This window comes from Peromyscus californicus, unplaced genomic scaffold (genome assembly GCF_007827085.1).
Source record: "Peromyscus californicus insignis strain IS unplaced genomic scaffold, ASM782708v3 Scaffold_9__1_contigs__length_137607984, whole genome shotgun sequence".
NCBI lineage: Eukaryota > Metazoa > Chordata > Mammalia > Rodentia > Cricetidae > Peromyscus > Peromyscus californicus.
The window spans coordinates 72,803,182-72,814,245 of NW_026294617.1; the positions used below are offsets into that span (position 1 = coordinate 72,803,182).

At 52.5% G+C, this 11,064-nt stretch overlaps 1 protein-coding gene across 1 annotated transcript; it reads left to right on the forward strand.

Moving 5' to 3' along the window:
• Positions 1–505: 505 nt before the first annotated feature.
• Selenbp1 (selenium binding protein 1) lies at positions 506–10,775 on the forward strand. The gene is made up of 12 exons (XM_052730970.1): positions 506–627; positions 4,087–4,143; positions 4,280–4,392; positions 4,596–4,781; positions 5,400–5,520; positions 6,696–6,878; positions 7,108–7,286; positions 8,803–8,881; positions 8,967–9,088; positions 9,888–9,980; positions 10,124–10,242; positions 10,459–10,775. The coding sequence occupies exons 1-12, from the start codon at positions 624–626 to the stop codon at positions 10,619–10,621; spliced, it is 1,419 nt and encodes a 472-aa protein (XP_052586930.1). The 5' UTR covers positions 506–623; the 3' UTR covers positions 10,622–10,775.
• Positions 10,776–11,064: the final 289 nt, after the last annotated feature.

The window sequence follows — 11,064 nt, forward strand, 5'->3', positions numbered from 1 at the left end:
CTGTGCCTTTTGGAGCATGGATGTCTGGAAAAAGAGGGCCAGCTCTGTTTAAGGAACAAATAGGTCCACAGCCCTGGGTACCCCAAAATACCTAGGGCCAGGGCCAAACACATAGATGAGCATTTGAAAGCACAGGAACATGTGACTGCATACATATAAACACTTCCCTCACATGGTACCTGCTCACATGGACATACACAAGCATGTACACATCCAGACACAGGCACACACAAACAAATCCACACACACACAAACATAAAGGTACATGCATGGGAACCCACAGGCACACAAACTTAATACATACATAGGTACCCACTAATGGCACAGACATATTTACACACACACACACACACACACACACACACACACACACACACACACACTACACTGTAACTTGAACGGCCAGGCCACTTGATGGCGTCCTGGCCAGCAGCCCTGTATAGTTTACCCTGGATGGCAGCCATGGCCCTCCCCTTGCCCCACCTCTCCCCCAATTGGTTGCATAAATTCCCTCCCTTTGCCCCTTCCCTGTGCAGTCTGCTCCAACACCAACACTGGTCTCTGCCGAGCCTCTCTGCCCATTCCTGGCAGCTCCTGCAGGGGCCAGAGTGTCAGCCAGCAACATGGGTAAGAAAAGGGGGTTCCCAAAATCACGGGTAGCTCACCCCTAGTTTAGAGGGTCTTCTTCCCTCCAGGAAAGGACTCAAAACCGTGGAGAGGGCAGGGAAGAAAGAACTGGACTCTTGTCTCTACCCGACAGGCATGCGCATAGGCAGCTCAAACTCAGGCATTCATGCATGATATTTCTCAACCTAGCTTAAGTTCTGAGGAAGGAGCAGAGAGGGACAGCCAGAAACGGTAGTCTGGGAATCCTCCCCAGCCTTGGCAGGAGCAGGGGCAGTACACAGGGGTAGGGGTAGGGGCAGGGGCAGGAGACAGGGGTGGGGGCAGAGGACAGGAGTAGGGGGCAGGGACAGGAGACAGGAACAGGAGTAGAGGGTAGGGACCAGGGGAGGGAGGGCAGCATCTTTCTGAAATGAGAAAATCCAATGGGAGTGGGGATTCTTGGGAAGAACTCCAGTATCTCTGGCTGTCACCCTAGCAAACAGACACTGGGTCAACCTCTTGCTTGGGAGGCACAGAACAGCTTTCACAGCCCAGATCTCCCAAGCTGCGCCATACCACCAGTCAGTTGGGGAGGTCAGGAACGGCCGCACTAGCCCACTGAGGACCTGTTTCGGCGCCCCTCCCAAGTCCCACAGCTCTCATCCTTTTGCCTGTGAGCTCCGGGTGTCAGGCTGAGGGCTCAGGTTTGGGAGGGATGCTGAGGTCCTGCTAGCCTTGCAGCTGGCTCTTTCCTGGGTTAGTAGAGTCCAGTGACCAGCCTGGTGTAGAAAACCCACTTGAACTTCCTCTGGGTTCCCCAAACTCAGAATGTCAGAGACCTTGCTTGAGATACTGAAGACTGGAGGATGCCCCACAGAGAGAGACGGTTGTCCAGGCAACCTAGCCGCCTGGACCACGCCCTGGGAGAGCAGGACAAGCCCCTTCCACTTCTTTCCTGTTTTTCAAGATGCCTTTATTTTATATTGTTTATATGTACAGCACATGCGTGTCTGGTGCCTGTGGAAGCCAGGGTAAGACAGTTGTGCCATGTGGGTGCTCAGAATCATACCCAGGTCCTGCGCAAGAGCAGGAGATGCTCTTAACCCGAGTCATCTCTCCATCCCCAAAATGAGCCCCCCCTCTTTTCTTTCTTTCTTTCTTTTTTTTGTGTGTGTTAACTCTGTTGGGGTTTTTGTTCGTTGGTTTGGCTTTTTTGAGACAGGGTCTCACTATGTTGCTCTGTTAGGTCTGGAACTCATGTAGATCAGGCTGACCTTGAACTCAGAGAGATCCTCCAGCCTCTGCCCCATGAGTGCTGGGTTCAAATATACGTTTTTATTGATTTATCTTCACCTCCCCCTAAATCATGGGTCGTGGCTCACGCCCATCATCCCAGTACTAAGGAGGCTAAGGCAGAAGGATCTTGGTGAGTTGAAGGCTAGCCTGAGCTACTTGGTAAGTTCCCGGTGGTCGCGGTTCTGGACCCTCCAGTGCTATCGCTCCTCCCTCCTCCTTCCTGTGCTTTCTAGCGGTGGGGCTCCCAGGCAGCAGGAGGCTTTGCTCTGGCCTTAACTGCTTTCTTAGTGTTTTATTTGACTTTGTCTGTATGGATGTAATGCTTGCATCTATGTGCACCAGGTGTGTGCTATATGCCCGAGGAGGCCGGAAGAGGGTACCGGATACCCTGGGGCTGGAGTTACAGACAATTCTTAGCCACCATAGGGTGCTGGGAATCAAATCTGAGTTCACTGTAAGAGCAGCCATTGCTCTTAACCACTGAGCCACCTCTCCAACCCCTCTCCCGGGTGGAGGCAGTGCCCAGTCCTTGTGAACTCCACTCCAGGATTTCTTTCCATCTGCATCAGCCCCTTCCCTGTTCAACTCTTCCAAGGTCTGGCCCACACTCTCAAGCTGGAATCCTGGTGTTTTGTGACTGTGGTGACTTTACTTGTCAGACTGTAGGGTCAGGAAGGGCCTCTCCCTACAGCTGTGGTGGGTAGAAAAGTACAAAGTGGCCCAGGGACACATATCTGGTTATCAGTCTGACCAAACACAAACACTTCTCCCCTCATCTGGTTGCATAGTCCAGGGTGTGGCCAGCAGCAGCTTGGCTCAGGACCCAGGCCTGCATGCAGGAAGTCCCCAGCCTCTGCCTTGGATAAATTTGGCGGGATCTGCAGCCTGGCCCATTCCCTGAGATCCCCTCTTCAAGGACAGACATCAGGAAGACTGCCCACCTGGTTTAGGTCTCACAAAGGCCCCCAGGGTGTGTCTGTTGTTCTTTTGATTTGTCATTTTGAGGACTGAACCCAAGGCCTTCCGATGTTAGGTGAGTGTTCTACCACTGAGCCACCTCCGACAGTTGTTTGTTTTTGGATTTTTTTTCTCTAAGATTTATTTTAGTTTTGATTATTGTGTATGTCTGGGTGTGGGTATGTGCTGTTCAATAAAGTTGCCCTAGAGGTCTGATCTCTGAAAAGTTTTTGTACTCCAATAAGCCTCTCGGATGACACGGCAATCCAAATCAGACCAAACCAGACTGAATTAGAAAAAGCCCTGGTTTAATGGGTAAAGCATTCCCGGGTGATTCTCGACCCCCCAGAGAGGAGACAGGGAGAGGAGAGACTGAAAAACCATGGGTCTGTTTTCTGGGGTGCAGTTTAAATACCCTGTGGGAGTGGTCTTGAGCATCTCTGGGGAAGGAGCTGAGTTTGACAGGACTTTCTGGGGGGCAGGATCTGGGCAGAGAGGTGGGGCTTCCACCAGAACATTCCAGACTCTTTGAGTATATGGATGCCAGGGGCTGAGGTGGAGCTTCCCCCAAAACAATGTCCCTAGGGCTTGCAGGCAGCTGTGAGTGGCCTGGTGGGAACTGAACTGTTGGTCCATTTCTCCAGCTTCCCTAACTCAATTTTGCTTATTTGTTGTTGTTTTGAGACAAGGTTTCTCTATGTATCCCAGGCTGTCCCAAAACTATGTTGACCAGGCTGGCCTTGAACTCACAGACATCTGCCTGCCTCTGCCTCCCAACTAAGTTTTTGCTATGTAGCAAGGCTAGTCTTTATCCCTATAGATGTGGTTGCAATGCCCAGCCCACTGTGGTACGCTCATTACCATTTTTCACAGATGAAGTGGAAACTGAGTTAGATAATTTGTCTAAGTTCCTATGACCAGCCAGGTTGACTGAGGCTGGAATCAAGTCAATTTCATAACTAGTGAGAACATAGTCTCTGCCCCACCTCCTCCAAGCCCTGACAGAGTGTCTGTCTACTTCTGGGTAATGTGGCTCCACCCTCGCACCACACCCTCCCACCCATCAGAGTTGGGGGGCTAGGGGAGATAGGTCAAAGTGATGGGGCTGGAGTAGAGACCTAGGAGTCTGCCCTTGTCTGACAGGTGTGTGTTACAGGCTGTAGGTAGAGAGGAAGAACTCATGCTCCAGAGCAGGATCCAGCTAACACGCTCCCATTGTTTCCACAGCTACAAAATGTGGAAAATGTGGACCAGGCTACTCTACCCCTCTTGAGGCCATGAAAGGTAATTGCACATCTGAGAGCCAGCATCCCTCTGCTGACCCCACGGTAGGGTTGGAGGACTTCAGGCCTAGCCTTAGCCCTCTTGCTCACCCTGGGCTGCCTCTGTCCATCACCATAACCTGCTCTTTACTTCCCAGGACCCCGAGAGGAGATTGTCTACCTGCCCTGTATTTACCGAAACACAGGCATTGAGGCTCCAGATTATTTGGCCACTGTGGATGTTAACCCTAAGTCTCCCCAGTATAGCCAGGTGAGGTGAGATATGGTCACCGGCACCCCTGAGACTCCCACCACAGCCCTGGCTCCCTAACTCCACCCTTCTTTGTCCTCCTTGGTATAGCAATGAAAGCTCTTCACTGCACAGGGTGCTGAGCTGACCCTGCCTGAGCCGGGATGCCAAGTCTATAGAGGCATGGCCTGGGCAAGCAGCACTTCCTGCCCTCTCCACTCTAGGTCATCCACAGGCTGCCCATGCCCTACCTGAAGGATGAGCTGCACCACTCGGGATGGAACACTTGCAGCAGCTGCTTTGGGGACAGCACTAAGACGCGCAACAAGCTCATGCTACCTAGTCTCATCTCCTCCCGCGTCTACGTGGTGGACGTAGGCTCTGACCCTCGCGCCCCGAAGTTGCACAAGGCAAGTCTTCTGTCCTTATGGCTAGAGACCCTTGCACCTGCTGGCCCCACAGCCCTAGATCAGCTGCCTCTAGCTCTTACACAGGGTCTGGCTCAGCAGCAGGGAGGAAGGGTAGACTTCAGAAGTTACCTCAGCTTGCTGAGCCGGCACAGTCCAGCAGCATGGGCTGGGTGCTTCTGAAGAAGATGAGGCTGCTTCTTGAGGGACAGGAGAGAGCCATCTTTCCCCCTCGCCACACACACCAGCTAGGAGCTCATGGCTTCCCTCAGGCAGGGGCTCCAGGCCATCCTCTCAACTCTCCATCAGACATGCTCCCTCTGCACCAGATGCTCACAGCTGGCTGCTGAGGGTGCAGAGCTAACACTGGCATGGGAGGGGCCCCCGGAGCTGGGAGTGCCATCAAGAGAGATGGGGGAGAGCTGATGCTGTCTGGCTGAGGACTCACTGGTGGCTTCTCTGCCTTCCTCTTGCTGCTCTCCGAGTTACCAGATTGGATCTATGCTGTCTTCCCTCGGGGAGAAAGAGAAGACAGGGTCCACAGATAAAGCAGGCAGAATGGGAGGAGGGAGTCGAGACTCCTGCTCTGTAAAGTCTGACCCCATTCCTCACCTTCCCCAGGTCATTGAACCCAATGAGATCCATACCAAGTGCAACCTGGGCTATCTGCACACCAGCCACTGCCTGGCCAGCGGAGAGGTGATGATCAGCTCCTTGGGGGATCCCCAGGGTAACGGCAAAGGTACCTGCTGGCACTGTGGACTCGCAAAACCTCAGCAGAATAAGTATGGGGAACATCCGTCTGTGTAGGGAGCAGAAGCCTGGGGAGCAGTGGAGTGCGGAACCAGAGAGAACCGGCTGGCTGAGTCCAACCCAGTATCTAAAACGTCAGCAAGCAACATCAGTTGTTTCAACTATTCCTACAGTGACGAGGCTCAGCTGGGCCTGGTGGTGTAGGCTATAATTCCAGGTACTCTCTAGGCGGTGGCAGAAAGATCACAAGTTCAAAGCCTGCCTGGGAAACTCAACAAGACCTTGTCTCAAAATACAAACGGAAGGCTGGAGATGCACCCCACGAGAGGGCACTTGCCTACTTAGTGAAGTCCCAGGTTGACAATAACACATGTGCACACTTACATGTACTCACAACACAGACACACTCACACAAGATGACCTGTGACTGCTGAGTCTGCTCGAAGGCACAGTCACGAGTCAGCCGTAAGGACACAAACACAGGCACGACGCACCTAGGAAGTACATCGTGTAATACCAGCCTTTGTGAATTCATGAGCAAACCTCACAGCCGTTGGGGCGTGTGTGTGTGTTTACGTTTTTGAGAAAAATTTAGCTGAACACAGTGATGCACACCTTTAATCACAGCACTTGGAAGGCAGAGGCAGGAGGATCTCTGTGAGTCTGAGGACAGCCTGGACTACATAGTGAATTCTAGGACAGCCAGGGCTACACAGATAAACCCTGTCTCAAGAAACAAAGAGGAGAGAGGGAGGTAGGGAGAGAGAGGTGGGGAGGGGGAGGGAGGGAGGGAGGGAGGGAGGAAAAAGTATTGAGTAGACAAAGGACAGCGGGCTTACATGCCCAGAACTCTGCCTGGAGCTGCCTGGGATTCTTACCTGACCAGCAAAGCTGAGACTGTGGGAAGAATCCCACTGTGGTACGGCAGGCTGGGCAAAAAGATGCTTACAGGGCTGAGTCCTAGAACTCTGTTCACAGGGAGGACATTCTCCCCAGAGCTCTAAGAGAAGGATGAAGTTAGTATTAGGAAGAGCACAGAGCGAGGGGCCCTACCTCACACCTGAAACGGATGTTTGGGCACCTAAATTTAAGGATCTGGCCAGCTGGGTGGTAAAGGCAGCATGGCTCACCCCCTCAACCTAAGCCCCTTTCTTCCCTCCTCAGGGGGTTTTGTGCTGCTGGATGGGGAGACCTTCGAGGTGAAAGGGACGTGGGAGAAGCCTGGGGGTGCTGCTCCTATGGGCTATGACTTCTGGTACCAACCACGACACAATGTCATGATCAGCACTGAGTGGGCAGCTCCCAATGTCCTCAAAGATGGCTTCAACCCCGCTGACGTGGAGGCCGGTGAGAATCACCTTTGGGCTGGCAGGAGCCTTGGTCCGCACCCCCTGCTTTCTGCTCTCTAACCTACTCATGAGGCTAACACATGCCAGGTGCTCAGAATGCCCAAGCCTGTTCAAGAGTCCTCTGTGCCCATTTTCAGCTCTCCATCCTAGTCAGCACCCAGCCTCTTCCCATGCCCTCCCATCCTGACCTGATTCTAGCCTCTGGTTCCTATCCCCTCCCACCTCAGGGTTGTATGGAAGCCACATAAATGTGTGGGACTGGAAGCGTCATGAGATTATCCAGACCCTACAAATGAAGGATGGGCTCATCCCTCTGGAGGTCCGCTTCCTGCATGACCCAGATGCCACTCAGGGCTTTGTAGGTTGCGCCCTCAGCTCCACCATCCAGCACTTCTACAAGAATGAGGTAACCGAGACTGCCCGCCATGCCCCCCCACGCCCCCCCACTGTCCCTACAAGAGTCTCATCAGGACCTCCTCCCAGGCTTCAGTGTCCACACTTGGTCCCGGCAGCCTAAGCTTCCCCAGGAAGAAATGCTGCTACATGACCCACCTCTCTTCTCTCTGTGCCAGGCTGATTCCCATCTTGCCTAAGGCTGTTTTCTGTTGCTATAACTGAGCAACTGAGTGTCACAGGCAGGACAGTTCTAAGGAACGTAAGTTATTTAGCTCATAGGTCTGCAGTTAGGCAATCCAAGGTTGAGGAATGGCATCTGGTGAAGGCTTTCTTGGGTTTGGGAATTCTTTGCCTCCAGGGACATCACAGAGTGAGAGAGGCATGTGCAAGAGACAACTGGCTTTATTAATGGACTCACTTTCAAGATAGTCATGAATACTCTCATAGGTGAATCCATCCTCTGGGAGCTCTGACTTAATTACTTAAAGGTTCCACCTAGTCCCCAGGTGGTGCACACCTTTATTCCCTGCACTTGGGAGGCAGAGGCAGGTGGATCTCTGTGAAGTGGAGGCCAGCCTGGTCTATGTAGCAAGTTCCAGACCAGTCATGGCCACATAGTGAAACCCTGTCTCATGAAACAAACAGGGGCTGCAGAGATGGCTCAGCAGTTAAGGAAGGGCACTTGCCACTCTTCCAGAGGACCTGGGTTCAATTCCCATCCCGGCTGGGCGGTGGTGGCGCACGCCTTTAATCCCAGCACTCAGGAGACAGAGCCAGGCGGATCTCTGTGAGTCTGAGGCCAGCCTGGTCTACAGAGTGAGATCCAGGACAGGCACCAAAACTACACAGAGAAACCCTGTCTCGAAAAACAAACAAAACAAAACAAAACAAAACACCAAAAAACCCCTAAGATGTATCTGTGTCCCACCCAGTCTGCAGCTGCTCAGACCCAAGTAAACACACAGAGGCTTCTATTAATTAAAACTGCTCAGCCATTAGCTCAGGCTTACTACTGACTAGTTCTTACACTTAAACTCAGTCCATTTCTGTTAATCTATATGTCACCACGTGTTCCGTGGATTTACCTGTATGCCATTACATGCTGCTCCCTAGATGGCAGGCTGGCGTCTCCTGCTCAGCCTCCCTCTTTCTAGAATTCTCGTTTCTCATCCCGTCCATACTTCCTGCCTGGCTACTGGCCAAGCAGCATTTTATTTATCAACCAATCAGAGCAACACATATTCACAGCATACAGAACATCCCACAGCACCTAAGGTTACAGTGGTGGTGCACACCTACGATCCCAGCACTTGGAAAGTGGAGGCCATAGGGACAGGAGATTGAGGCCAGCTTGAACTTTAGTGAGCATCTGTGTCATGACAAGTACTGGCAGGGCCATGATGAAGCAGTCATGCTCCTTGCCTTAGAGCCTTGCAGGGAAGGAGACCCTAGCCACAAAGCCCAGTGTCTGCTCCCTTCCTGTCCCCAGTTCTAAGCATACTCTCTACCTCCCTTACCCATTGTAGGGAGGCACCTGGTCAGTGGAGAAGGTGATCCAGGTGCCCTCCAAGAAAGTGAAGGGCTGGATGCTGCCTGAAATGCCAGGTGAGTGCCAGGAGAGGTGGGAGTCAGCAGGTGGATTTCTGGCCTGGAAGAAAGACTCCTTAAAGTCCCTCAACCCACTCCTTAGGCTTGATCACTGACATCCTGCTGTCCCTGGATGACCGCTTCCTCTACTTCAGCAACTGGCTGCATGGGGACATTCGGCAGTATGACATCTCTAACCCACAGAAGCCCCGCCTTGCTGGGCAGGTAGAGGCACTAGTGAAGGAGAGTCTGGGCATGGCATAGAGGCTGGAAAGCTTCGGGCGGTGGGGGCGGGTAATAAGGGAGGAGCGGGAAAAAGCAAAAATGTGAGCAAAGGCACAGGCTTGGGACTGGAGAGTCCTGGCTGAACACAGGGAAGGAGTCTGGAACGAGAGGGAGGCTAGCCGGGTGTGGAGGAGCACAGCTTTAAGGCCAGCAGTAGAGAGACAGAGGGAAGTGGATTTGAGTTCAAGGCCAGCCTGGTTTACAGAGTGAGTTTCAGGCCAGTCAGTTCCATGGTGAGATGCTATCTCACACACACACACACACACACACACACACACACACACACACACACACACACACGAAGGAATTCTAATAAAGGGAAACAGCTCTTCTGTAATGTCCACTCTTCTGTGACTAATTATCCAACAAGAACAAGGGAAGGAGAGGTCTAGTCCAGCTCCTGGTGGAGAAGGGAGGAGTCCATCATAGAAGATGTGTAGACAGGAGCGCGAGGCAGCTGGTCACAATACACATGCAGGCACAGGATGCAGAGAGCTGAATGCTGGTGCTCATCCTGTCTTCCTTCCTCTTTTGTTCAGTCTGGAATTCCAGCCCAGGGGATGGTGCCACTCAGGTTCAGGGTGGATCTTCCCTCCTAATTAAAGCTCTCTGAAACGCCCCACAGATACTTTGGCCAGGGGTAGGAGGTATCCTCACTGATTCTACAGCCTAGTGAGGCTGATAATGAAAATTAATCATCACTGTTGTCCCCCTTTGTCCTCTGCACCCCTGAACCCAGATCTTCCTTGGGGGCAGCATTGTTAAAGGAGGCCCTGTGCAGGTGCTGGAGGACCAAGAGTTAAAGTGTCAGCCGGAGCCCCTAGTGGTCAAGGTGAGAACATCTCTCTGGCCTCACCGGCCCCTCAGATCCATTCTCAAGGAGTATCTGGAGGAACGCTCTTGGGATCCAGGTGGTGTGCCAACACCTTAGTCAATCTGTATGTTACTTGGAGTCTGATCTCTTGTTTCCCCAAGGGAAAACGAATTCCTGGAGGCCCTCAGATGATCCAGCTCAGCTTAGATGGGAAGCGTCTTTACGTCACCTCCTCACTGTACAGTGCCTGGGACAAGCAGTTTTACCCTGATCTTACCAGGTGAGCAGCCCTGCCCAGGATCACCTCTCTAACTGTCCTACCCAGAAGGATCATTTGGCCTTCTGAGGACTCCCCAGGAACTCCACCTGTACCCACCACACAGATGGCCCATTTGGACCCTGACCCATCCCCAGGAACCCGTTTATCCTCACCAAATCTTAGGGTGGGGAGCTGGTCAATTTATGATCTCTCACTTACCCTTCTCTTCTCTTCCAGGGAAGGCTCCGTGATGCTGCAAATTGATGTAGACACTGTAAATGGAGGGCTCAAGCTGAACCCCAACTTTCTGGTGGACTTTGGGAAGGAGCCCCTTGGTCCAGCACTGGCTCACGAGCTTCGTTACCCAGGGGGTGACTGCAGTTCTGACATCTGGATCTGAGAGGAGGAGCCTGGCTCCACTCTGCTCTCGTGGTCCCCACTACGTAAGGCCTCACGGGGACTAGTGAGATCTGCTGAGCAGCATCCACGGCTGTTGCTTGTGCTTCTCCAAAATGAGCTCATGGAAGCACCAAGAAATAAAATGCTGAACCTGTCCCACCTTGTCATGGAGCGGGAGGGGTTGAGTCCTCTGCCACTGCCACTTTCTTGCATAGAGAAGGCCTGAAGTAGATTCCAGAAGGTTGTCGTGACTGGTCTGTGCCAGTGATTCCAACGCGATGCCAATGACGTCAGCCATCTCCCCTTCTATGGCTATCAGAACCTAAAGATTTAAGGGTGCAATTGCAACAGGAAACCTGAGGGATGGGCATGTCAGTCAATGTTTTAGACTTTTTTGGGCATGTGTGTGTGGTGTGTGTGTATGTATGTGTGTATGTTCAAGCA